Raw genomic sequence first — 27606 nt, 5'->3', positions numbered from 1 at the left:
CTCTCGTGAAAGGCACTTCATAAAAGCAAGTCTCCTCCAAATAACTTCCTGCTGAACTTTGAGCTTACTATCAGGGGAAGAATTATTCAAAACAAGAGTCAATTTAAATAATTGTTTATTTGACAGTTATTTTCTGTACATTGTTTCAAAGTCAATCTGATGCCCATGGAACTGTACCCGAGCGAGCAGTCAAAACCTTTAGAAGAAATGGGGAAAGGGCAACAGTCAGGAAGGGAAAGTACATGAAGTTCATGTAAGGTCTTAAATTGTTTCCACAATCTAATCTCAGAAGGTTTACAAACTGGAAATAGCCATCAGTAAGCACTTCCAAGCACTGACTGAACTATGTTGACATTTATTGGAAATATGCCAATGTTCTCCACTAGTGTTAAAGATACAGTGACAGAAGGCTTGGAAACAGATGATGAATTCTGAGAGGTATTTGATGAGCCGTTACTTCCTATTTGACAGCTGTGAATGGCACCATACACATACAGGTATTGATCTGGCTCCATTCAAGCGACCCGAGGATCGATGCAAGTTGCCAGTAATGGTGTTGCGTTGTGGCTGCCATTGAGGACCAGCTGGTGTCCTTGCTCAGTTGTCAGGCATCACCCTTCACCTAGCAAGGGGACTGAGGGGGATAATACTCGGCCCTCATTGTTGCCAGAGTTGAGGGCAGGGAAAGTGATTGGACTGTTTCACTTCCTCTCGTGCCTGGGCTGCAGAAGATGTGGCTCCAACACTCATCGCAATTCAATCCCAAGAAAAGGTCCCAGAGCCTGCTGACTTCTCCTGAGGGATAGGCTGACTCCCCAAAACCTCTGTAAACATGCCCATCATTTTTCCCTCGCTCTGATGGTCATTGACCCCTGAGCAGGGTCTGCACTCACTAATCTCTCCACATACTACACAGTGTCAATACACTATCTTTCTCTTTTTCTTTCCTGGATCAGGAAGCTTAAACAGAGAGCATCAGGGTATGAGAGTGGGAGAGGGTCAGTGTGTGAGAGTCTGGGTGTGAGAGTGGGAGAGAGTCAGTGTGTGAGAGAGTCCGGGTGTGACAGTGGGAGAGGGTCAGTGTGTGAGAATGGGAGAGGGTCAGTGTGCGAGAATGGGAGAGGGTCAGTGTGCAAGAGAGTCCGAGTGTGAGAGGGTCAGTGTGTGTAAGTGTGAGAAGGTCAGTGTGAGAGAGTCCGGGTGTGAGAGTGGGAGAGAGTCCAGGTGTGAGAGTGGTAGAGAGTCCAGGTGTGAGAGTGGTAGAGGGTCAGTGTGTGAGAGGGTCAGTGTGTGAGAGAGTCCGGGTGTGAGAGTGGGAGAGGGTGTGTGAGAGAGTCCAGGTGTGATAAGGGGAGAGAGTCAGCGTGTGAAGGAGGTGCAACATTTGGCACTGATGACCCGCACCAAATATTTATGGTAGAGGATCATCAATTTCCTCAAGGTCACAATTTGGGTTGGAAATTAGGAATAAAACTAAATTTTAGAGCTGGCAGTAGACCAAGTCTACTTCTGGCTCTTTGATGACAGATTAACCATCTGCATTTTAGGTTGTCTTTTGGGGTCAAGGGTGATTTGCTTCCACTCCTGTTCAGTGTGTTCTGAGGTGGATAGTGAGACCAATGTGCAACCCAGACTCTGGCACAGATGAGGCAGGCAAGTGTGGCCTGACAGGGCGGCAAGTGTGTAGTTTGGGAAGTTGTGTGCTCCTTCTGATGTTTACCCTCTTCCAGTGCACAGATGCAAGGTTCCCACTGCCTTCCTGAATGCTCCTTCTCACTTTGAGCAGCCATGGGCCAAGGATTTCCAGAAAATTGGTCAGACTTTTCCAGGAAGGTTTTGAGAACTTAATGGGAATGCACTTTATAACCTTCCTGTTGCTAAACTTCTTTAATAAAATTCTTTTGGTTCTCTTCCCCAGGAATTAGGGATTTCAGGCCTGCACTGTTGTCACCTTTAACATGAGGTAAACAAGAAGAGCAGATTGGAGTGAATCTTCTTTGATCTACCCTCACTCCCCAGGCCAGGCATATTTGTTCACTTCAGGGTTATTTTGATATTGGCCGGTCTGGGGAAGTCCATATATGGCACAGAGGAGCATTCAAGGATGCAGATTTCTCAACTGCACAGTGACTGGATGTTGCATCATCAATATAAAAATATACATCAGAAATATACTGTGGCTCAAAATGATAACAAATATTAATAATGATCATGGTTTTAAAAATATTACTAACTTTAAAAGTAAACTTTCATTACCAAATGAAATTCCGGACTGGAGTCTTAGACATATTTTATTTGACTGTAAAGCAGTGATACAAAGATGTAGAACCAGAAAACTCAAACACAACCTGAATCAATTTATACATTATGGGTGCCTGCAAGATTCAAATCTACATTTTCAGTAAGACATAGTAAACTTAGTCAGACCTAGGCCAACAATTTTGATGCAAAAAGATTATGATGGATGTTTATAAAAGGTGTGTACTTTCAGCTCTTGAATTTATTCTCAGTATGTTGGAATTTCTACTGAGGCCAACATTTATTGCCTGAGAATGTGGTGGGGGTGCTTTTTTAAACCACTTGATTAGAGTGATTTGCTTAACATGGTCACCACTTCAATGTGCCTGGAGTCATGTTCAACATCAACTGGGTCATGATAATTGGCCCAGAAGTTGGATCTATTATTACACATTTTTATGTGCAGAAGTGATTTATATTCAGGATCCCATTATAATCTGTGTGTAACTGCCATTGACCTGCCTTTAAAGGATTTTCATCCAATTTTATTATTCTCTTTGGGTGCTCTAAGTGCACAAAAAGGGAGTGAAACTTGATTTATAGGCATTTGTTCTCTTAAGAACTGGCTGGTTTTTGCAATAGCTCAATAATTTCCAAGACAGTTCAATAACACCTGTTCCTTATCTCCTTTTTAATAGAATTTGATCTCACATGATCTCTTGATTAATCCAAGCCATTAGATAACTGGGCAAATATCATAAACAGTGTACTTATCTGTAGACTCACATTGATTTGAACATTACAGGCATCAGTACAGTACATAATGTTGGCTTAGTTCAGCTGCACACATTCTCAGAGCTTTTCTTTGCACTAAATTAACTTGTATTATTCAGCACACAACATCATTAAAGAAAACCAATAATAACATATTAGAAGTTACGACACACTGATATGTTACATATGTAACAGGGAGAACTATCTTGCTGTTTCACTGATTTTCATTTTAGCAGCTGATGAAATAATATGACAATAATACACAGCATATTGTTAACACATGGAGTGCTTGCACAATTCCTTAATTAGTTGCAGAACAAAGCAGAGGCTAACCCTTCCCATAGGGTATACTAGAACTATCAGCTCACAACATTTACAGAGCTACTGGGTTACTAGGAACCCACAACACACTTTGTGTGCAATTCAGTTGGCTGCATGGCATTCATTATATACATGCTCTTGTTTCCATAGGAACACGTATTTCGACAAGTCTTACTCTCATCATTTTGAGTAACTTTTCATTAGTGAAATACATTAATCAGCGATCATCACTGAAAACAAAGAGAGTGAGCAGGAGCATTGATCCATCATTCAAACCACTAGCTGCAACAGAGGAAAACTGAGTTGTTGCGGAAAATTGAGGAAAATTTGTCTTCCTCATGCTGCACTCTTGCGATACCATTCACACTAAGAACACAGCACAATGGATGTTAACTGGATAAAATACATTTGTGATAAAATATTTTTGTTTAAAAACTTTTTTTCTTAATGCTGCTGTAAGAATGATGAAAAAAAATGTGACCCCACACACCGTCACAACCTCCCCACCCACCCTGTCCACCCTCCAACTTACACCTCTGAATCTACACAACTACAGCTGGTTGCTAATTCCTCTAGCTGTTTACAACATTTTCTAAGCCTGACAGGCTAAGGAGCATCTTGGAGCTTTAAAAGAAAAAAATCAACCATATTCTGAACCCGGAGGGCCCCTGATTATGTTGAAATATCCAGCCAAGGCACCAAAGTCAATATAAAGAGAGCGGTTTCGTTTTCCCACGGTTGATTCTTCTGTGCTGCATATGGAATTATCTGGAATGAAAGTAAAGGAAAGTTAGGATAATCAAGGTGTACAGATCTCTTTTAAGCTTCAAGAAGACAAAATCTGATGTTATAGGCCTGAAAGAAAACAAGAATACATTTATTGTTTCATCATCAGGGTCTCAACTCTCAAACTTCAGCCTGGCAGTTTTTGCAATTTCTCTGGCCAGCAAGTCACAGTTGAAACAATCATCTGCTGGAGGCACTCAGCGGGTTGAGCAATATCAGTAGGAGGAAAGAACTGTCAACATTTCAAATCAAGATCCTGCATCAGGGCCCATCAGGAGGAGTCAAGCAATTGTCGATGTTTCAGGTTGAAACCCTGCATCAGGACTCCTCCTGATGGGCCCTGAAGGCAAATATGAGTTGAACCAAGTGACTCTGAAATTCCAGGGTCTGTGCTCTGCAGGGAGCAGTGTGGCGAACAGGAATCTGTCAGTAACCAGGCAAAGCCCAGGGTCATCCTTTCTGCAGCAAGGACCTATTCCTGCACTGGGATCAGGGAGCTGTAACCTCCAGAGGAATGGCAGAGCAGCATGTCCAAAACAGAGCCCTTGGCAGCTCAACTGGCATGAATAATGTGGATGTAATGAGCAGAACATGCTGGGTAGCCTGGGAAATCCCTAAAAACTCACCTCAGAACGATCCTAGACAATGGAAGCAGGAACCCACTCCTACCACTCCAGCAAAACTTTTCTTTCATGCAGGGTAGAAACCATAGTTGGCCTGATTGCAGCCTCCCAGTTACCAGCAATCTGTTTGCTCCCTGCCCTCTTTGGCCTCAGAATCTTGGTTAATGTTTGACACAACAAACACAGCATGGATTGATGGTATTCACTATGGCTGTGGGCATAGTGCTGTGCAGGCTACTGGTGCAAAACAGGTTTGGTAACATTACTTCTCAGTACAGCCCTCAAGGATAGTGTTGAGATTATATTTACAATATAACAGTGGATAGGATTGTTTACCTAATCTCTTTTCCCAGAAGATGCTATGCAGCGAAAGCTTCCATTTGTTACATTTAAATTCTGTGCTTTCTTTTTGTATACCTTATATTAGTCAAACAACTGCTTTATTCTGCTTTATTAAAGGGATATCCACATCATACCTTTGTTTCTGTAAACACACAGCAGAATGCTGACAAAAGAGCCCAATCAAGTATAAAACTTGCAAACAATGTAACCTGTGCTACTGCAAAACAATGACCAAACTCTTACTCCCAGTTTCTTATGAGAGTTGCCTTAAATCACTAGTACTATCTGTGGAGGATGTTCCTTCTGCTTGCTGTGTATGAGATCTAAATATCTACTCAGTGCATGGAAGCAAACCCAACTTCCATCTGTATATTCAAAAATATTTTTTGAAAAATCAGAGCTGGTTCAATGGTTCATGTAAAGTGCCTTGGATGAGGAAGGAGACATACAAGTTCACGAAAAGAACCAGTGATTTATATACAGATTTGCATGTTTGCTGTACAGTGAACCTATCTTATCGTCTACATAAGCAGAATGTTTAATCCCAAATCACAGCTCCAGTGACTCAGGTTCGCTTCTGACCTCCAGTGCTACCTGTATAGAGTTTACACATTCTCCCTGTGACTGCATGGATTTCCCTTGGGTACTGTGTCTTCTTCCCTCATCTGTGCTGGCTGTTGGCTACTGTAACCTGCTCCTAAATTAAGTGGCTGGTGGGAGAATCAGAGTGGGTATTAAAGGCACGTGTCAGAGAATATAATTCAGGGAAATAAATTGGGGAATGGGACTGATGGGATTGGTATTTGAACTACCAGAGAAAATCAGCTGAATGCCTCTTTGTATATCACATAGAAATTACCTCAGAGACGTATTTTCTCCCTGCAGATTAACAGTTAAATTTGGTTGCCATTATTTTGGACAGGATCAAGTGCAAAAATGAAAAGTAAAATATTTTCAGAGACACAAGAGACTGCAGATGATGAAATCTGGAGCAACAAACAATCTGCCGGAAGAACTCAGCAGGTCGAGCAGCCTCTGTGGAGGGAAAGGAATTGTCAACATTTTGGGTTGAAATGCAGGGTTTCAACTCGAAACATCAACAATTCCTTCCCTCCCACAGATGCTGCTTGACCCACTGAATTCTTCCAGCAGATTGTTTGTTGCTGCGGTTAAATAATATCATCCCAAGCACATAGAACTAATAAAACACCATGGAATGTCACTGCCAGTAGTCTCATCTATCATTCTCAGGGTACAGCATAGTCTGAACAATAGGGATAGGGAAGCAGAAAATCTGAAAGTGAGGATGGAACTGATGGTAAATGCAAAGCTGAGTGTTCAGTTTAAAACGTCTTGCATTTGATCAGTACCTTCAGAAAAAATGAAGCAAAGGAAGATATCCTACCAGCGTAAGGTGACACGTGTGGGCTGCAAATTACACTCAGCCAAGTCTTGTATTGGGACAATAGATTTAGCCACCCAGGTCACAGTGTAAGTACAACTTCCTTTTTTGTTATTTTGAACAAACCAGTTAATGCCTTCAGATGACATGCCTTTGTTTGTTATTTAAACAAGGTCTTTACATTCCCTCTTAACCCAAGCATATTATTTATTAAATATCATAAACAGTGGAAATGTTGTGCCTAAGTGTTGAAGCTAACCGTTGTCATTGAGATATTCTTCCCGTCAATGTGTTTTCTACCTCTGTTTGTATGTCTAATACTCCAATCAATCCAATAAATCATAATTTTATCCTGAAATTGAATGGAGATACTCAAAATTGTGTGTTTGGCTATAGGAATTATTCTCAATTATATCTTTCTGATTATTATCCCATCATATATTGCCTTCTCTCAAGGCCCTGGCATCTATTACTCAGATGGATCCACCCTCTGTAGGTTAGTAAGCATTCCTTATACAAGCACATGATCAAGTGTAGGCCCTTCAGTGAATTACTGAGGAATGCTGCATTGTTGGAGGTGCCAACTTTCGGATGGTACATTAAATCAAAGCCTTGTTAAACTAGTCTGCTCTCAGGTAGATGTCAAAAATCCTGTGACATTACTTGAAGGACATTTGGAAAATTAGTCTCACTCTTCCCCCACTGTCAAGATCATCTGGACTTTGTAATTGCTACTGTGGGAAATCTGAGCAGAATTAGTCACCGTGTTTCGTACTTTACCACAAAGGAGTTCCTCTACTATAAACCACTATGGAGACCCTAGAGAGCTTGAGAAATTCTCCTCAAATGGATTTTTGTATTTGTTGGTTCACAGGAACTCACACAGAGAAGGGATGCAGGTTATTTCACTGTGATAATGGGCAAGGGTTGGAGGGAATCAGAGATAATAGCACTCTCTCCTCAGTCAATGATGGATCAGCAGGATCAGAAGTAGAAGCTCTGGATCACTTTCCACCCTCCCCAACATAAAATTGGTGAGACTAATTACTGCAGTCAGATCCTGTACAAAGGATTCAACAGCTTTTCCTTTTGTCGATGGAGTACGTTAAAGTTAATGGAGCGGTGAGGTGGGGCTACAACTTTATCCTAACTCGCTCATCGTCACACTGATGGGATTGGGTGCAATGGCAGTTTCACTTCCCAGCGTAATAATGAACACTACCCAATCCTTTCGGTTTCACAACTTGTGTGGGGTTAAAATGATGCACTCAACTCATTTCCAAGCTATTTCCCACAGCCCTAAGAAAATGAAAGGACGTACCACAAATTTGCTCAGGCAATTCCAGCTCTTTTCTCCTGAAGGTACGATTTAACTCAAAGAGAGCCGAGTCGAGGCTCTGGCAGCGTGGCTGATCTTCCGGTGGTGGACTCAGTGCTTCATGCTTCAGCAGCTCCCCTGCAGACCAGCGTTCCTTTGGATTTCTCTCTAATGTGGCTTTAATGAATTGCCTCAAGGCCGAGCTGCAATCCTCTGCAATGTCTTCTAATGGTGGAGCCTGTTTGTGGATCTTCAGCAAAAGGAATAGAATTTACCAAAAATAAACTTGTAAATTTTACAAACCAGAAGAGGAAATAAGGAATGTATTTTTATACTTGATACTTTTATATTTGCAACATACATTCTCATTAACTTTCTCTCCTCTCCTCTCCTCTTGATGCTTTGATTTCATTAAAACCAAACAGCTTCCAGTACCTTAGTTGCTTCTGCAGGCTATTGAAAATAAATAAAAGCAGAAAATCCTGGAAGCATTCAGAAGGTTAGGCAGTGGAAAGAGAAATAGGTCGAAGACCCTTCATCAGAACCTTGTAAATGAGGGATCTTTTACCTTTCTTCCTTTTTCTGGTGATGCTGCCGGACCTGCTGAGCGCTTCCAGTATTTTCTGGTTTTATATCAAAAATATTTTTATTTCTAATTGTTACTCTTTGCCCCTCCATTTTGACTTAGAGGAACAAGCCATAAAACAGGAAACTTGCAGGGAATTTTCCTGCCATTTTCATGTCATTCAGGTTGTCAGTAAGTTTTAGTAGATTCGCATAAACATTTATTCCTTTATTACTTCCACTTCTGTTATTTGTTTTCATGCAGGTCCTCCGGAGCTACTGGTCAATGTTTCACTCAGAAAGCTGAGAGACAGTCACTGGACTTCTTTAGATATTTCTCTTCAAGCAACCAAGAGGAATTCTGCTTTGTCTGATGTCCTTCTCTTACCCAGTTTCTGCTCTACTCTTTGAACAATGGTAATTGGTCGTGGTCTGACTCACAGTTGCCAGGAATCAAATTCCTAAACTTGCATACACCTCATTACAAGACACAGCCTAAATGGCCATTGATTCCCCTCCCTTTTCCTGATAACTATTATACTTTGGATCCCCTTTAGGTGGGGGCCTCAGCCAGGAACCTTGTGCTTCCTATCAAAATTGTTATTCTTTGTTATTTGGCATGAATATCTGAATAGGAGTGGGATCATTGCTGGCCTTTACCCCTCTACCACCTGGCAGGGACTGCCAAAGAGGCTCATCTGGTCAAATCTGAGGCTTTCATTGTCCGCATGCTTGGACATTGTTTGCTTTCTAATTGGAGGAAGAGCTAATGTATGGCTTATTGGGAAGAACTATATTGCAGATCAATAAATATGATCTGAACATACTACTGAAAGTTCAGTTTTGAGATTACAAGCACAAATGCCCTTTTAATGGTGTGGTCATTGTTATTTCCTACAAATCAAGTTTTCTGGCACTGAAAATTAGTGACTAAAAGCACAGGGGTTCAGTCCTATATTTACTAATTTTTACTGGACACTTCTTAAATGTTAAATATAATTTATCCCTAATCTTATGTTTTTCTTTCTTTTGCTCTTTCCTTCTCTTTCTATACCTGACCTGAAACTAAGGTCACCAACTTTAATTCACTGTTCTCCTTAATCTTTTTCAATTCTCAATCCTTTAACCTGATTGGTTAGGAAATAATCAGTTTGCTCTGTTCACTCAGATCCCAGTTGTTCCATTTGCCTCAATGTATTGAAAGTATTCTTTCTCATCAAAATTACTTCGATAATGTTTCATTTAAGCTGATGGGAGTAGAGTTTGCCTTTTGATTATTAGTACTAAATTGGCTGATTCTTTAGTGACCATTTAGCCTCCAACTGCAGACAAATTTCTCTCTCATTCTTTATTCCTCACTTGGTAACATTACATTCCCTTTAGCATCAGACGGCAATATCAAAAGAGTGTAAGATTAGAAGTAGGTCATTTGGTCCCTCAAGCCTGCACAGCCATTCAACAAGATCATGGCTGATGTACATCAGCTTCATTTTCTGTGTTGTCCCCATTCATTGATTCATTTAATATCCAGCAAAATATCAATCTCTTGTTTTGAATGCAAACAATGACTGATCATCCACATATTTCTGGGATGAGGAATTCCACTGATTTACCACCCTCTGAGTGAAGAGATTTCTCCTCATTTCAGACCTAAATGGGATACCCCCTGTCTTGAGTCTGTGACCTCTAATTCAAGACTCCTTAGGCAGGGTAGACATCCTTTTTGTATCTATTATGTGCAATTCTGGTCGTCCCATTACAGAAAGGATGTGGAGACTTTGGAAAGGGTGCAGAAGAGGTTTATCAGGATGCTTTCCGGATCAGAGAGTAAGAGCTATAAGGAGGTTGGACAAACTTGGGTTATTTTCTCTGGAGCGTCAGAGGCTGAGGGGATATCTGATAGAAGTATATAAAAGTATGAGAGGCACAGATAGGGTCGACAGTCAGAATCTTTCTCCCAGTGTAAAATGTCAAATACTAGAGGACATGCATTTAAGGTGAGAGGAGAAAAGTTTAAAGGAGATGTGTAGGACAAGTTTTTTTTTACTCAGAGAGTGGTAGATGCCTGGAACGGGCTGCTGGGTTAGTGATGGAAGACTTTTAGATAAGAGGCTTTTAGATAGATATATGAACGTGCAGGGAATGGAGGGATAGGGATCATGTACAGGTAGAAGAGATTTAGTTTAGTTTGGCACCATGTTCAGTGCAGACCCTGGACTGTAGCGCCTGTTCCTGTGCTATACTGTTCCACGTTCTATCTACCTTGTTGAGCCCTCTAAGAATCTTGTACGTTTCCATGAGATACTCTTGCTCTTCTAACCTCTGGTGAATTGTTACATGGTCTACTCAATTTTTCCTGTGATAGACCTTCCATTCCTGGAACCAGCCTATTGACCCCTTCACAATAACTCCCTTCATAGCAAGTACATTTAGTTAAGGAGACCAAGGCTGTAGTCAGGACCCTAGGTGTGATCTCACTAAGGCCCTATATAACTGTGGTAGGACGTCCCTATCTTGTATTCAAGTACTCTTCCAATAAAGGCCAACATACCATTTGCCTTCCGAAATGCCCACTGCATGTTAGCTTTCAGTGGTTTGTGTACAAAGATGCTCAGGCTCTTTGACTGTTAATATTTCCCAGTCTCACCATCTCTTTGATTTACTTCACTTGTTCTGTTATTGGTTTCCTGTAATTTGTGCCTAGGCCACACACCCAATTTAAAATAGGAATCCAAGGTTTTGCTTCAATTATAGGGACCAATTTCAACACTGCAAATCAAACAATTTATTTCTTTGATCCATGTAGATTATCTTGATAAACACTGTGTTTGTTTGATTAAAAAGTTGTTTAACTTTGAAACAATCCCTACTTTTTATTCATATCTGTTGTGGTAGAAACTTACAATGTACAGATAAGATGGGTAGGCTGACCTAGGATATCTCTTCACCCAGGGTGGATTCCCAGTCTGCATGTGGATGATGGTAGAACCAAGACTGTAGATGTCTGATTTTGTTGAATGTCCTCTGCAGGTAATAACTTCTGGACTCATATAAAACTAAAATTAAAAAAATATAAATCTATGGTTAATTTTTGGCTTATAATCACTCTCAAAATGTCTTACCATTTGGCAATTGCAGAACCACTGAGGATACAAATGCTTTTACCTTCCATCCATATAACACACATCTGTGGTAAGAATGTTTAGTGACCATAGAATTAGGCACCTTAAATATGAAATCATTACTACCCAGTCTTACTTCTGGATTATCACATTGAACTGATGGCCAAAAGGCTTTCACATGGAATTCAGATAATATTAATTTATTTTTTGTCTGGCGGATGCAAAATCTTTCTACACAGATCAGATCCTGCAATCTATGTCCAGTTTTCAGCATTTAACATGAGAGTCATACTCTGTGTTTAGACATACAAGGATCTGCTCATCAATACCATTAACAGTGAGTAGAAAATGTTTCACATTCAGAGGAGTTACTCCCATCACGATTTTCCCCTTTAACTGTGAAACAAAACTTCAGAATGAGCTTCTGTTCATCTTTCCCATCTAGATCACCTCCTGTTTACTACAGCACAAAACAGAAAAGTAGAGCAGTTTCTACATACACCATGTAGATTTAATGCCATATTAATCAGTTGAAAAGGAACATAGAGTACAAGGCAGCAGCAGAATATTTATAGTCATAGTGTGCCCACTGAATCCACTGTACCAAATATATCAACAGCCTATATGAAACACTTCTACCTTTCTTCAATATGCTACACAAGTATATGATGTTTAAAAAGTATATTCACTGCAGACCGTGAAGTCAAATTATTTTATAATTATTGCAAATATTTTGTGATCAATGTTCTGTAAATCAGTAAATGGAAGCTAAATAGTATGACATAATCACAGTGTTACTGGGTTAGGAATCCATAAATCTTAAGATCCCACTGGGTCAGTCTGAGAACTTGAATTTAAAAAGACAGGTAAAGGAAGTTGTTGGAATGGCATAAAGATCGATCATAAGCACTACTGCTCAATTTTGTGACCAAATATAATATTTGCGCCTTATATATTATACCTTATTCCATGTTTTATTCTGTTCATAATGCTCACATTCTTTTGCAATCCCACCTGGAGGTTTTAGGCTAGCACATATTTGTTGGAGACACTAGACAGATTTGCCTCAGGTGTGTAATCAAAACTTGGATAAACCCTATACCACAGCTAGGTCACACCTAAATTAATTAGAGATTCGCAGAGTTATATAGCATGGAAACAGGCCCTTCAGCCCAACTTGTCCATGCTGACCAAGATGCCTATCTATGCTAATCCCATTTGCCTGCATTTGGCCCATATCCCATTAAACCCTTCCTATTCATGTACCTGTCCAAACGTTTTTTAAACATTGTAATTGTACCTATTTCTATGACTTCCTCTGACAGCTTGTTTCATATACCCACCACCCTCTGTCTGAAAAACTTGCCCTTCAGAGCCTCTTTCAATCTTTCTGCCCTCACCTTAAACCTATGCCCTCTAGTTTTAGACTCCCTTACCCTATGACTATCTACCCTACCTATGCTCCTCATTTTATAAAGCTCTGTAAACTCTATAAGAATTTTATAAGGCTCAGTATCCTTCGCTCCAGGGAAAACAGTTCCAGCCTATCCAATCGCTCCTTATAAAACTCAAACCGTCCAGTCCGGGCAAGAGTCCTGTTCACCTTTTCTGCACCCTCGGTAGCTTAATCATATCCTGCCTATAGTGTGGCGACCAGAACTGCACCCAATACTCCAAATGCGACTTGTACAATTGTAACATGACATCCCAACTCCTATCCTCAATGCCTTGGCCAATGAAGGTAAGCATAGCATACAACTTCTTCACCATTCTGTCCACCTGTGTCACTACTTTCAGGAAACTATGTACATGTATCCCAAGTTCTTGCTGTTTAATAACACTCAAGAGGGGTCTGCCATTCACTGTGTATGTTCTGCCCTGGTTTAACTTCCCAAAGTGCATCTCTTTGCACTTGTTTGAGATAAATTACATCAGACAATCCCTTGCCCACTTTCCCATTTGACAACTGTCCTGTTGTGATCTCAGTCAACCTTTTTCACTGTCCACCATACCACCAATGTTGGTGTAATCTGCAAACTTATTAATCATGCCACCTACATTATCGTCCAAATCAGGGGACTCAGCATAAATGGAAACACAAGAGACTGCAGATGCTGGAATCTGGAGCAACACATGAGATGCTAGAGGGACTCAGCGGGTCAGGCAGCTCTATGGAGGGAAACAAACAGTTGAAATGTCGATTGTCCATTTGCTCCCATAGATGCTGCCTGACCCGCTGAGTTCTCCAGCAAGTTGTGTGTTGACTCAGAATTAATCCCTGTGGCACACCACTGGTTACAGGTCTCCGATCTAAAAAAAATCCTCCACTACCACCTTCTGCCTCCTATCACCAAGCAAATGTGTATCCTATTTGCTATCTCACCCTGGATTCCATGTATTCTAATCTTCTGGACTAGTATAACATGTGGCACCTTGTCAAAGGCATTACTAAAGTCCATGGAGACAAGGTCTACCCCCTGCCCCCATCAATCCTCTTCAGTCACTTCCCCAAAAATTAAGTTTACTAACAATTAAATTATTATTAAATAACAAATAAAAATTTTAACAAGTTCTGTGATATGTGTTTCAGATAAACAAAATAATAAATCTACAAGAAGTGTTTAGCAACAATACTTCTCCATGATTCCATGCATTTCAACAGAAACTTGGGCGGGAAAGGAGTAGAGGGATATGAGCCTAATGCAGCCAAATGGGATTTGCATAGATCAGCATCATGGTTGGCAAGGACAAGTTGGGCAATAAGGGCCAATTTCTGTGCTGTATATTTCTATGATTCGATGAATACTTTGAGCAAACCTTTATATGCAACCAGTGGGTCACATCGATTTTAAAACTTGTGGACCGTACTTGCTGCCTGGACTTGCTACCCATGGTCTCTGTGCACATGCATTTACTTGCCCCAGATGTGGGGAGCCAATCTCACAGATCTTTCACACCCTTGAGTCAAGTAGCAAGGTCTGAATGACAACCAGGCCATGAGTGCAGAGGTTCCACCCCTGCTGCACCTATGGCAGAATTTAGCAGATTGCAAAGCTAAAGGTGGAGCTTAGATGTCCATCAAAACTGCCATTAAATTTAACAGATTTTTACTTTCTTTGGACAATCTTGCACTGTACTGCTGCCGCAAAACAACAAGTTTCACGACATATGTCAGTGATAATAAACCTGATTCTGATTCAATCCTAGGCATTGAAAACCTATTTAAACTTAAGTAAATAATTTCATAAAAGTCGTTAACATTTAAAATAAAATTACGCACAAATAATCACAAACATTGAAACAAAATTATTAAAAAATAACTTCCTCATTGCCTCCTACCCACAAGTGCAGTATCTCCAGTGAAATCTGTGGGCTTTCAGATAATTCAGCATGTCTGATTGGTGCAGTATCTGGGAGGCAATTCCCCAGGGTAATACTGGAAAATCCTATCAAAGTTGGGCCTTGCCGCTGGACTTCATGAGAAGTCCAGTGATAGAGCGTGTTTTTTCCTCTGCTAGCTACATAGAAATCAACATGTTATGTTTAAGAGACTTTAGAATCCATGTTTGATGGTAAAATCTGTTTTGCTGGACCTGTGTTTATCCCACTTGCACCCAATCAGGCAGCACTCATGAATAAAAACTCATTAATTTGTCAGAAGTGTGACTAAAGGCAGCTAATGAAAACAAAGATCTGTGCTTTTAAACTATTACTGTAACTTACAGGAATAAGATAAAATCTGTTTGGGTAATTCCATCCATTATCTTTTACTTGGAATGAATTCTTTACTGGTGAAAAATGGATCATTTATTCCTCAGTTATCAAAAGGAAAACCTTTTGGAAGGAATCCATCTGGAATCTAAGAAATGAGTTCTTTGCCTTTTATGCTTGGAAACAAGTTTCACTAAGGGGAAAGAGAAACAGAGTTAACAGTTCAGGTCAAGGACCATTTACCAAGACTGGGAAATAGAGAAAGCAAGTTCATTTTAAGTTGCAGAGAGATATCCATTAGTCCTCTCCGCAACTTAAACTATTTTTACTCTCAGTTCTTGCCAGGATATTTGACCTCAAATGTTAACTTTGTCACTCTGTCCATAGATATTTCCTAATTCCTGTTTCCAGCATTTTCTGTTCTTTTTTTGGATTTGCAGATTTTTGATTATCATCATTAACTGGAATTGACTTTATTTTCACCATTCATAAAAAGAAAACTTCCTATGGCTTAATAAAAATCATGGGAAGTTTTTTTTATGAATGGTGAAATACTACTATTAATACTGGTTAAACTCATTTCTATTCATGCAAATAATTTTCTATCAATATTTTTACCTTTAATATAGTTGGCAACATCTCCTTGGGATTTTGGCATTTTGACAAATTCTCGTGCAGTGTCCTTATTTATCCCCAGCTGTGACTGGATAATGACTGTAAGCAAAGAACCTGGCAGATGCTTTAGCCTCCATATCCCAGGAGCACTGAAACTCATCACTTAAACTGCTTCCTGTTCTGAGGTCAGTTAATTCAACAGACCTTGCACATTGCTTGGGCCAATCTGACACTCTGGTTCCGTTCCAGAATGAGTGCAGCCTTAGAGATTGCATCTATATCATCCCTATTTTGTACTTAGTAATCAGCCGAGATAGTTGGAACATGTCTCTGAATCTTTACAATGAGTACCCTTGGCATTCCCCTGCTGAGGGGCCCACATTCTTTTGTACATCTTCCCACGTCACTGCGTAGCTTTCTGCTGGGAAGCCACTGAAACATTCCTAGACTCCCCTCACTCCTCCCTCTGTGCTTGACCAGCCTCATTTCCACCAACACATCATACATTGAGAAATCACAGCAACTCATAAGAACACAAGAAACAAAAGCAGGCACAGACCCCAAACCAGTTCCACTATATAGCATGATCACATTGTTCTGATCTTGGCCTCAACTTCCTCATAATCTTAGAATCCTTAATAGCTCAAAAGTCTGCCTATCTGGTCCTTAACTATAGTCAGTGACCAAGCCCCCATAATTCTCTGAGATAAAGAATTCAAAAGATTCACAACCATATATCTTTGGAATTCAATATCACAAACCCATATCCTTATAAGATATCTTTATTAGTCACATGTATATTGAAACACACAGTGAAATGCACCTTTTGCATAGAGTGTTCTGGCAGCAGCCCGCAAGTGTCGCCGTGCTTCCAGCGCCAACATAGCACGTCCACAACTTCCTAACCCGTATGTCTTTGGAATCTGGGAGGAATCCGGAACACCCGAGGGAAACCCACGCAGACACGGGGAGAACGTACAAACTCCTTACAGACAGCAGCCGGAATTGAACCCAGGTCGCTGGCGCTGTAATAGCGTTGTGCTAACCGCTACACTACCGTGCTGCCCACATCTTGTGTTATATGCAATCATGCCTCCTAGTCAAGATTCTGTTTCTTCAGTTTTCTATAAATCTTTACGCGTTATCTTAGTTATATTGCAATATCCCACTTGAAAAATTTGCACATAAAATAGTTGCTGAGAATTATGTGATAAAATTGTTTGGTGCAAATGTTTGCTGAATAAAAGAATGCTTGGGTTCAAAATTTCATTGTTCTATTCTTCATTCTACCACCTTCTCTACACTTTTACATAAGGCCCCCTCTAAACACTTCCTTTTCTTAGCCATTGCCATCATATACCACAAAATGTGTGTGCTCCTGAAAATGGAACAGATCATTTGAAAAAGAAGTAGTCACCAAAGATGGGGAGGGTCTTCACAAAATATTTAGTGAAAATATACCACTATTATATAAAAAGAACACGTTATCAGAGATGCAGGCAAACCAAATCATTAAAGCAGTGTCACCAAATATATTTATTTTTAAATCAGAAACCCCTAAAAGGAATTGAAACCTCAGTTCTATGTCAAGCAAAATAACAGACCTGTTGATTCTGCTACGGTTTCTGTACAGTTAGCATAATGTATGAGAAAAACTACTGCCACTTTGTAGAGCAGTTTGCAAAGAACTCAAAAAACATAATGCGTATTAAGTTATCTGCATACTTGTCAAAATTGTGGAAGATTTGATATTCCAGAAATATGCAGATAGGACATCAAAACTGAAGCCATCCAATTTGAAACAATCCAAGAGATGTAACATGATAGAAAAAACAATGTTGGCTTACATAACTCAAGTGTTAGTATCAGAATATTCATTCTCACCTCTGTCCCTCGAATATCTCTGGGAATGTAGATTTCTTCAGTCATCTGGACACTGAGTCCAAAATCCACCAGCACTGCCTTGGTTGACATGAGAACTATGTTGCTGGCTGTGAGGAAATGGCCAAATCAGTTATCATTCCAGCATTCCTTTTATGGACCAACATCTTTAACAGATTTGTTGCTATTCACAAATAACAAAAAAATAATAACTTACGTTTAATGTCATGATGTATGACCTTTTTGGAATGCAGAAAGTCAAGTGCTTTGAGAACATGTTTGGTCAACCAGACAATTTCAAATTCCTTCATCGGCCCACAGCTTTCCAGTTTTTCCAATACGGAGCCTCCCTCTCCTGCCTCCATGAAAAGGTGTATGGTCTCATTCCAGAGTAAGGCGCCATACAATTCTGCAATGTTCTCGTGGCAGAACCGTGCTTGGATTTTAATGTCAGCAGGCTTAAAATATTCCACTGGTATCTTAGAATTGAAAAGAAAGTGCACTGTATAATTTAAAATATTAGATTTGCAAACATATTTAAATGATATAGAATACAAAGAAGCACATTTATTTCCCCTCTTTTCCTGTTTCCTTTCCTGGTCATTGATACCAGCTGGAATATTGTGTGTCATATCATTGATGTGAGAACATAGACTGTTGAAGCTGTTTCAGCAGTCAAGGAGTGCTGCACATTCCATATCTGTTGACCTGCAAACTTATGAGCAACATTATAAGATGCTAAACAGGAGACCCTTAGCCAGCCTATTACATCCTTACCCCAAGGATGCTGAAGTCAAGTAGACAAATCTCTGTCAATGCCATCAGCTAACAACACAAAACTGTGCTGAATTGGGTTCCCTTCTTGCCAAAACAGATCAGTAAACTAGCTCACAATCTACGTCATCGCAAGACCTTTCTGGGGAATCCCCTCAACAAAAATGTATTGCAGGAATTTAAGGGTACTTTTACCAAAGATAGGATTTTCTTTAAAATAATGGTTTGTAAATAAAAAACTTTCCTCCTGTTTTGATTTTTTTGGTATTTTTTTTATTTTTCCTTTGAGCTTTCCAACTGAAAGAGGACTTGTATGCCTTTTCATCACTATCGTCAATTATAACATGCAGATATTTGAGGACGGCAGGCATGGTAGTGTAGCGGTTAGCGTAACGTTATTACAGCGCCAGCAACCCGGGTTCAATTCCAGCCACTGTCTGCAAGGAGTTTGTACATTCTCCCTGTGTCTATGTAGGTTTCCTCTGGGTGCTCCGGTTTCCTCCCACATTCCAAAGACGTACAGGTTAGGAAGTTGTGGGCATGCTATTTTGGCGCCGGAAGCATGGCAACACTTGCGGGCTGCCCCCAGAACACTCAGTGCAAAAGATGCATTTCACTGTGTGTTTCGATATACATGTGACCAATAAAGATATCTTATCAATTTATTGTGGACATTTGTAAATGTATTTAATTTTTTTAGACAATACCTACCCTGATGAAAGTAGCAGTACCCTGGTATTTTAGTTGATGTCCTACATACTCATTTATCTACAAAATACTCCCTCATATTAAATAATGAAACAGTTAAATGTGAAAAAAATGTGCATTGCAATTTGACTGTAGTTGTTTCACATTCTACAGACCATTCAGGTAGTTCAGCAACATACACTAAAATTTGATTTTCAAGTAGGTTTCATAAGAATATAAGTACATAAGAATTAGGAGCAGAAGTAGACCATTAGCCCTGAGAGCCTGCTCCAAATTCATCAAGCTCATGGCTGAACTTTTATCAAAATGCTGTTTCCCTGCATTATCCCCATATCCCTTCATTCCCAGAAATCTATAAATGTCTGTTTCGAATGAACTCAATATACTGAGTCGAGAATTCCAGAGATGCACCATCGTCTGCATGAAAATATTGGTTACTGGTTGATTATTTTCACATGTACTAGGATACAGTGAAAAACCTCTGTTTTGCATGCCATCCAGACAGATATGCCGTGCATAAGTACATTGAGGTAGAATAGAATTAGCAAAAAACATATCTGGGCTAATTGTTAACTGTGGTGACAGAGCTAAAATTTAAAGCAGGCAGCAAAGAGTAAAAAGGGAAGTCACTTGGAATTATTTCTACATAAAGAACTATGGTGCAAGTTCCAGGAATGGGGCTCTAAAATGAACAATATACATGAGTTAACAGTCAACTAATTGTTTTTTTTACTAAGAGAGACTATGGGATATGATGATATATTGAACAGAGGATGTTAAGACTTAGCAAACTGGAATTGGCTTATAGTGTCAACACATTTCTATTACAAAAGACACTGGTTTGTGTAAATACTTGGTGTTAAAAAGTTACATTCTTTGAAGTTGAAAGTGTATTTCTATAAAGGAGAATTTTTGATTTAGAAAAATCTCTTGCATCTTACCAATTTGCATGCCATCCGCTTTTTTGTCTTCTGGTCCTGTGCAAGGTGGCATTTTCCAAAGGTACCTCGAGGAATGTAGCCAGGGCCGATATTTCTATGGGCAAATTTCCATGGAAACAAGGAAACATCAGTGTCCACCCGATAACGTCCATTGTTGATAGTTATATCCGTCTGTTAAGCAAAGGAATAGATAATTCAACGTGGCAGAAATAAATTCTCAGATCATTATGGTTTTACTGCTTGTGGGAGCTTGCTGTGTGCAAATTAGCTGCTGTCCTCACTTTGTCACAGTGATAGCACTTTGATTGTAAAACACTTAGGGTTGATGTGAAAAGTGCGATACAAATGCGAGCCTTTGTTTCTTCTGAGAACATCAAAAATTACAATAAGAAAAAGAGTTCAGCCTCATGTCAACAACCCATCACCTTAAATGGATAAAAATGCAATAAACAATTAATAGCACATCAGATAGTTTGAGAAATAAATTTAGTTTATGATGCAATATATTTTCTACTGCCATTTCAGTGCACCATGGAGCAATACTACACTGGTAGAAGTGCCATCTTCTGGATGAGACAAAGCATCTCACAATATTAAATAAGTATCTACACCATCAGATGAATTGCGAAAGCATAGAAGGCTGTGGATCAAGTGCTGGTAAATGAGATCAGTATTGAACTTCAATACTGGACCAATACTTGATAGAGCAAGGATAAGCTGTGCTGTATGGTTCTACCTCTCCGTCAGATGGAGGTGCAGGCCCCCATAGTGCTACCTACATTAGTGCAAGGAACTTGTCTCACTGTCCAGGAGAACATGTATTCCCCAACCCTACGTAATTTAGAAAACAGACCCTTCGAGAACAGACCATCTGGGTCGTTTACAGCACCGCCGTCTGTGGGATCTTGCCGCGATATTACAATAGCGACCACCCTTCAAAAACACATACGTGGCTGTAATGTGCCTAAGCGACATAAACGCAATTTTTCCTTTCACTGTTCAATACATTAAAAATAAAATCTACATCCGCTTCAGTGCAACCTCCAGCGTTATCAGTCCAGAAACAATCACGTAGTAAATACTTAACTGCTTATCATAAATAAATCTATAATGTTTGAATAACAGTGTTGTTGGACTTTGAAATTCCTCACCTTATTCAACATGACTCCTGCCTCGTAGTTTCTCTCCCGTTTGAGGCTGTGGGAAGTGCTTGACACCTGATTTGCGAAGTTGAGTAAATCCTCTACCGTTCCATATCGGACAGTGGCGAGCAAGTTCGGTTGCAGGCTGTTTCCGCCTCCCTGCTCTCGAACCCCCCGCTCCAGTTCATCGGAGCCCTGGGTCAGCCCCAGGAGATTCTGCTGGTACAGCGCCGTGCCCTCCTCCAGCGGGTAAAGCACCTCCAGGGCATCCATCATGTCGTCCATCCGTTCCAGCAGCAGTTCCAAGCTCGCGTTCTCGATGCTCTCGCTCAACATGGAATCCATCGCCTTCCTTCGCTCCCGGCCGTCTGTGCTGAATATCCGTGGGTGGCAGTTACCATCAGCACAGCAGGCTGCTCGGTAACACAGGACTCGCCCTGCCGCTGCTCCCGACGCCTGGAACCATCCTGTGTCTGCTCGCTGGCGAGTCAGATTGAGTGACGCGCTGGGATCCCCGGGCACATCGACAAAACGGGGCGTTGCTGCCTCGCAAGTTTCAGGACGTGGAGCTCGCGGGGGCGGAGTATAGAGCCGGCCAGGGGTTGCCCCAGACCTGAGAGGCACGAAAATATCAACACCATCAATGTCAGCAGAGCCGCCACTGACTAAACCCGCGAATTAATAGTTTATGCTATCATATCAGATAATTATTTTAAAGGAATGGTTTATATTAATCCCATTACTGTTAATTCAATTTAAACAGCCATGGTTTAGGCAAAGTAAGGAGATTGGTGTGGAACACAAACTTGATCAGATTTTGTCGTGTTGCAATACAGAGAGGCACGAGCGACTGCAGATGTTGGCATCTGGAGCAACACGCAAGATGCTGAGACGAAGGGGTCTCAACTGTACATCTCCCTTGTACAGATGCTGCCTGACCCACTGAGTTCCTCCAACTGTTCGCTCAGTATAACATCTTGACCCACGCTTAACAAAAGCGAAGCGTTGTCGCTTAAGTATTTTTAAATGGATCCCGCACACACTGACTGCAGACACTAACAGGGAACCTGTATGACAGGTAGCGAGTCTGCAAAGAATTGAGTGGAAATGATCAAACTAAACGCAGCAAATTGCCCGTTAACGAAGAAACCCCATTCGCGAGGCGCCTTGCCTAAACCAACCCGAAGCGGACACCCAAAAGAAAATGAAAATACAAATAGCTGGCGTCGCCCAGCGCACAGGCCAGTGAGGCAATGAGTATGGAAATTCCTGCACGTCCACCCCCCGCTGGAAGAAGGTCGCTTGGTCCAGCTCTGTGACTATCGTGGCGCTCCAAGCGCCGGAACTGTTGCCGTTCTCACTGACTGGGCCCACTAAAGATCAGTCAAAACAGCTGCGAGCGCGGCTTGGATCGAGCTTACGTCTGGTTCCCTTCGTTGCTACAAATAATTTAATAATATCCCATGTCTTAAATAAATATCACTCTATTCAAATAATTACTAATGTACATTTAAGCAATGCTTGAGGCGAATATCAAGTTGCCTCTGGTAGCCCTTAGTAGTAATACGTGGCTTTTAATTCTTTGGACTGCAGTGTTCACGTAATGAAGCAAAAATATAAAATGCTCGGGGGAGTTGGAGTGTCTGCACAGTAGGTAGCATTGGAGTCGTCTTAGCTACAATATACAAAGGATGATTTTGTTGTCACTTCATCTCCCCGAGAGGACGGGCACCTTAAAACTTTTTCCCACTGCCAGTAAAAATCGCCTGTATGTGTAATGCGCCGCAGCCCAGCACACGTCAACATTACGCAGAGCGTTATCTCCCCTCCCCCTACTATGTAGATCTTCTGTTTTCAAACCTCAGATAACTGGATCTGTATAATGCCGCGTCTGCACGGAATCGAGGCATCGCCGCGCTGTAATGTGACAAGTGTCGTGATATAAACGGGTTTTAATAACTCAACATGTCGGCAGCAGAAGCAGTCACGCTCGCTCTTTGTACTCGAGGATTGTGTTTATCTGGCTTTTCTTTAGCGAGTACACTCACTTTGCACCATTACTCACGTTTGATTCCTGTTTGCAATGCGGACGTGTAGGAAAGAGAGTGGACAAAAAGACGCACTTGTCTCTGTGGAATACCTTCAATGATTGAAAGCACGTCACGGAATTAATTGATATGGTCACAAAATAACTATTATGTAGCTCAGGGAACACAGGGAGATCCCACAGATAGTAAAGAGACAGCGACCTATTATATTTTTGATGTGTTTACAGTACTAGGGTGTTTACAAACCCCTTACCACCACTTCACACCCTCCCCTCCACCGTTTTTTATTACATTGGAATTTTTTAAAGAATTTTCATTAGAATTTTTAATATCTCATGCTAAAGAGCAGCATCTTCGGCAGCTCAGTACTATATTTGCCCTGAATCATGTTGTCCAAATAGTGCAATTAACAAGGTGTGACTGGAACCTCAGGGTTACGTATGTAGACTGAATGAGGAAAAAAATACAATAGCCAGTCTGTATTTGGTCACCCCCCCAAACAGTGCACGCTGAACCAAGGATAAAGCAGAGAAAATAAACTACTGTGTAACCTGGAAGAAATATTTGGCCCCAGCACAGTGGGGAGGTTAAAGGTCTGGTTCTGCTTTTTCAGTGCTTACGTGCCGGGTGCCGTGGAGGGGAAGCAGAGTGGGGGAGAATGGAGCAGAGGGTCGTGGAGGGAATTATCCCTTTGGAATGAATAAAATGGGAGCTAAATGTATTTGGCTCCATGGACTCTGTCTACACTTCTCGCTGCCTCAGTAAAGCAGCCAACATACTTAAAGACACCACCCACCACAGAGATTCTCTCTTCACCCCCTTCCATCGGGCAAAAGATACAAAAGCCTGAAAGCACGTACCACCAGGCTCAAGGACAGTTTCTATCCCGCTGTTATAAGACAATTGAACGGCCCCCTAGTATGATAAGATGGACTCTTGACCTCAAAATTTACCTCATTATGGCCTTGCACCTTACAGTCTGCCTGCACTGCACTTTCTCTGTAACTGCAACACTTTATTCTGCTTTCTCTTATTGTTTTTCCTGATACTACCTCAATGCACTGATGTAATGAAATGATCTGCATGGATGGCATGCAAGTTTCACTGTGCCTCAGTACATGTGATAATATTAAACCAATTCAATTGGAGGTACAGGAAACAGCAGGTATTTAGTCCACTGAATGTGGAAGTTGGTTGACAGAGGTGGACAGGCACCATAGTGTAGCGGTTAGCACAACACTATTACAGCGCCAGCGATCGGGGTTCGATTCCCGTCGCTGTCTGTAAAGAGTTTGTATGTTCTCCCGTGTCTGCGTGGGTTTCCTTCGGGAGCTCCGGTTTCCTCCCACATTCCAAAGACGTACGGGTAGGTTAATTTGGGTTTAAAATGGGCGGCGCGGACTCGTTGGGCCAGACGGGCCTGTTACCACGCTGTAAATAAAATTTTTTTTAAAAATTTAAAAAAAAAGATGAGAGAACGATTGAGCAACACACAAAAAACTGGAGGAACTCCACAGGTCAGGCAGCATCCAAGGAGGGAAGTGGACAGTTGACATTTCGGATGGAGACCCTTCATCTGGACTGAAGGATAGAGGGGAGCAGCCAGGTGGAGGGAAGCAGTGGAGCAAGGGCTGGCAGGCGATAGGTGGATCCAGTTTGGTGGGGGGGGATGTGATAGGCAGATGGGGGAGGTGATACGTGGAAGTGACAAAGTGCCGAAGATGATGGAATCTGGATGGAAAGGGAGGTGGAGTGTGGATTAAAGGGAAGGAGGTGGGGAGGGGAACCAGTTGGAGGAGTGTGTGGGTGATGGGCACATGTCACCTCCCAGCTTCTAACACCACTCCCACTCTCCCCTTCCCCATCTGCCCGTCACCCCTTCACCTGGACCCACCTATCTCCTGCCAGCTCTTGCTCCACCCTCTCCCTCCACCCTTTTATGCTGGCTATCTCCCCTCTTTCAGTCCTGATGAAGGGTCCCGACCCAAAACATCGACTGTACATTTCCCCCCATAGATGCTGCCTGACCCACTGAGTTCCTCCAACTTTTTGTGCGTTGCTGCAGATTTCAGCATCTGCCGTCTCTTGTACCTCTATGAGAACGACTGAGATAAGGGGAAATCATTCCTGCTGGGTCAAAATAAGCTCCTGCTTGTGGATCTTGGGAGGGAGAAGTGGGTGGTGCCCTAATGCCAAGGACTAGCTGAGAAGAAATTTCCTCCAAATAAATATTATCGTCATATTGTAGAAACAGGCCCATCAGCCCATCATGACCATGCCAACTATCAAGCAACTTTATATACTAATTCCATTTACCAGCACTTAGTCCGTAACCTTTCATGCCTTGGTGATTCAAGTGCTCATCCTGATTCAGTGAGAACACCTGCCTCCGCCACCAACTCAGCCTGTGTGTTCCAGATTGCCACTGGCCTCTGGGTGAAAATATTCTTCCTCAGATGCCCTCTAAACCTCTTACCCCTTGCTCTAAAATCTATGTTCCCTAGTTATAGACACCTCTGCTACGGGGAAGAGTTTCCTGCTGCCTATGCTCCTCATAATTTTGTATACCTCTGTCAAATTCTCCCTCAGCCTCCTCAGCTCCAAGGAAAACAAACCCACAAACCCAGCCTCTCCACATCACTGAAATGCTCCAACCCAGGCAAAATCTGTACACTCTCCAGTACAATCACATCCCCCCTATAGAGTGGTGACCAGAACTGCACATAATAGTTCAGCTGTGGCCTAACTAAAGTTTTATGAAGTTGTACCATAACCTCCCTGTTCTTACATTCTATGCCCAGATAATGAAGGCCAGTATCCAGTATGCCTTCTTCACCACTGTGCTGCCCCCTCCAGGAATCTGTGGACTGGTACATGAAGGTCTGTCTGTTCCTCATTACTCCCTCGGGCCCTACCATTCATATTGCATGTCCTACTCTTATTAGACCTCCAAAAACACATCACTTCACACTTACCAAAATCAAATTCCATCTCCCATAGCTCTATCCAACTGATCAATATTGTTCTGTAGCCTAAACTATCCTTTTCAACAATATCAATTTTCATGTCATCTGCAAACATACTAATCATACAGCCAAGTCTTTAATGTATACAAGAAACAGTAAGGCATTGATCTCTGGTCATAGGCTTTCAATCGCATAAGCAATCCTCCACCAATGCCCTCTATTACCAAGCCAGCTTTGGATCTATATTGGAAAGAAATATTAGGAAGACCAAAACCATCAGTTTTGATTCTTGTCACAAACTTATTCCATTTCTCTCCCTATCAATTTTCTGAAACTGAAACTCAGTGCCATACTAGACCTTGAGATGAGTTTTGGACTTCACATTCAAGTCAACTCTTTAACTGTGCATTTCCACCTCTACAACACAGCTATATTCGGGCCTTGCTTCAATTTGTCTGCTGCTGAAACTTACATCATTTCATCTTTACTGCAACACTTGACTGTTATAGTGCTCTCCGGGCTGGCCTCCTTCGATCTTCTCTCCATTGTTCTAAAGTCACCCGAAACTCTGCTTCCTAAGTCCTAACTCACATCATCTCCTTCAACCATGCTTGCTGTCCGAATTCCTGCATGGTCTCACTGCTCCCTATCTCTGTTCAAGGCTCCAGCCCTATAACCCTCCAAGACATCTGTGGTTCTCCAATTGTCCAACATTGGCATTCATGTCTTCAGCTACTGCGACCCTAAGCACAGGAAATCCACCCAAAACTTTCTGCCCTTCTAGTTCCATTTCCCCCTTTAAGGCACTCCTTAAAACCTACCTGTTGAACCATGCTTTTAGTCGTATGTCCCAATATCTCCTTATATGGTTCAATGTCAATTTTCTTTGTTTGATAATACTTCAGCAAAGCACTTCTGGACATTTTTGTTACATTAAAGCAGCTACATAATTGGAAGTTGTCAATCATGGGTAATCTTACCTTCTGCTGATGTCAGCCTTCATGTGCACAACACAACCCTCCAGCAACACAGGCTCATGGCAAGATCTTGGAAGGTGTGTAAATTGCTCTCCATATCTTGGGAAGCCATATCTTAGAAAAGGCAGACATTGATGATGATGAAATTCACCGTTGTCTTCAGTGCATCAGCACAGACTCTGGACGATTAAGGAAATGGGGGTTTGAAGATCAAGACCTCAAACCCAGAACAGCACTCGTCCGACGAGCAGTGGTGATCCATGCCCCCTTTTATGCTTCTGAGGCCTTGACTGCCTACACTACGTACCACAATGCACAGTTGATGTTTCACCATTACTCTCTCTACAAAGTCT

The 27606-nt window shown here is 41.5% G+C and overlaps 1 protein-coding gene across 2 annotated transcripts; it reads right to left on the bottom strand.

Annotated features, from left to right (window-relative positions):
* Positions 1-2273: 2273 nt before the first annotated feature.
* On the bottom strand, positions 2274-27335 carry map3k8 (mitogen-activated protein kinase kinase kinase 8). Of its 2 annotated transcripts, XM_052015586.1 has the most exons (8): positions 27257-27334; positions 21272-21875; positions 20121-20291; positions 17915-18176; positions 17701-17807; positions 11272-11424; positions 7808-8054; positions 2274-4101 (listed from the first exon to the last, which is right to left on the bottom strand). In XM_052015586.1, exons 1-8 carry the CDS (start codon positions 27277-27279, stop codon positions 3974-3976), a joined length of 1695 nt encoding a protein of 564 aa, XP_051871546.1. In that variant the 5' UTR covers positions 27280-27334; the 3' UTR covers positions 2274-3973. The 2 variants fall into 2 exon arrangements, with proteins under 2 accessions (XP_051871546.1, XP_051871547.1); XM_052015587.1 differs by lacking the exon at positions 11272-11424 and having other exon boundaries at positions 27257-27335.
* Between the last annotated feature and the right edge of the window lie 271 nt (positions 27336-27606).

The sequence above is a fragment of the Pristis pectinata genome, chromosome 5 (assembly GCF_009764475.1).
Source record: "Pristis pectinata isolate sPriPec2 chromosome 5, sPriPec2.1.pri, whole genome shotgun sequence".
Taxonomy (NCBI): domain Eukaryota; kingdom Metazoa; phylum Chordata; class Chondrichthyes; order Rhinopristiformes; family Pristidae; genus Pristis; species Pristis pectinata.
This window is presented reverse-complemented; position numbering and strand designations above follow the sequence as displayed.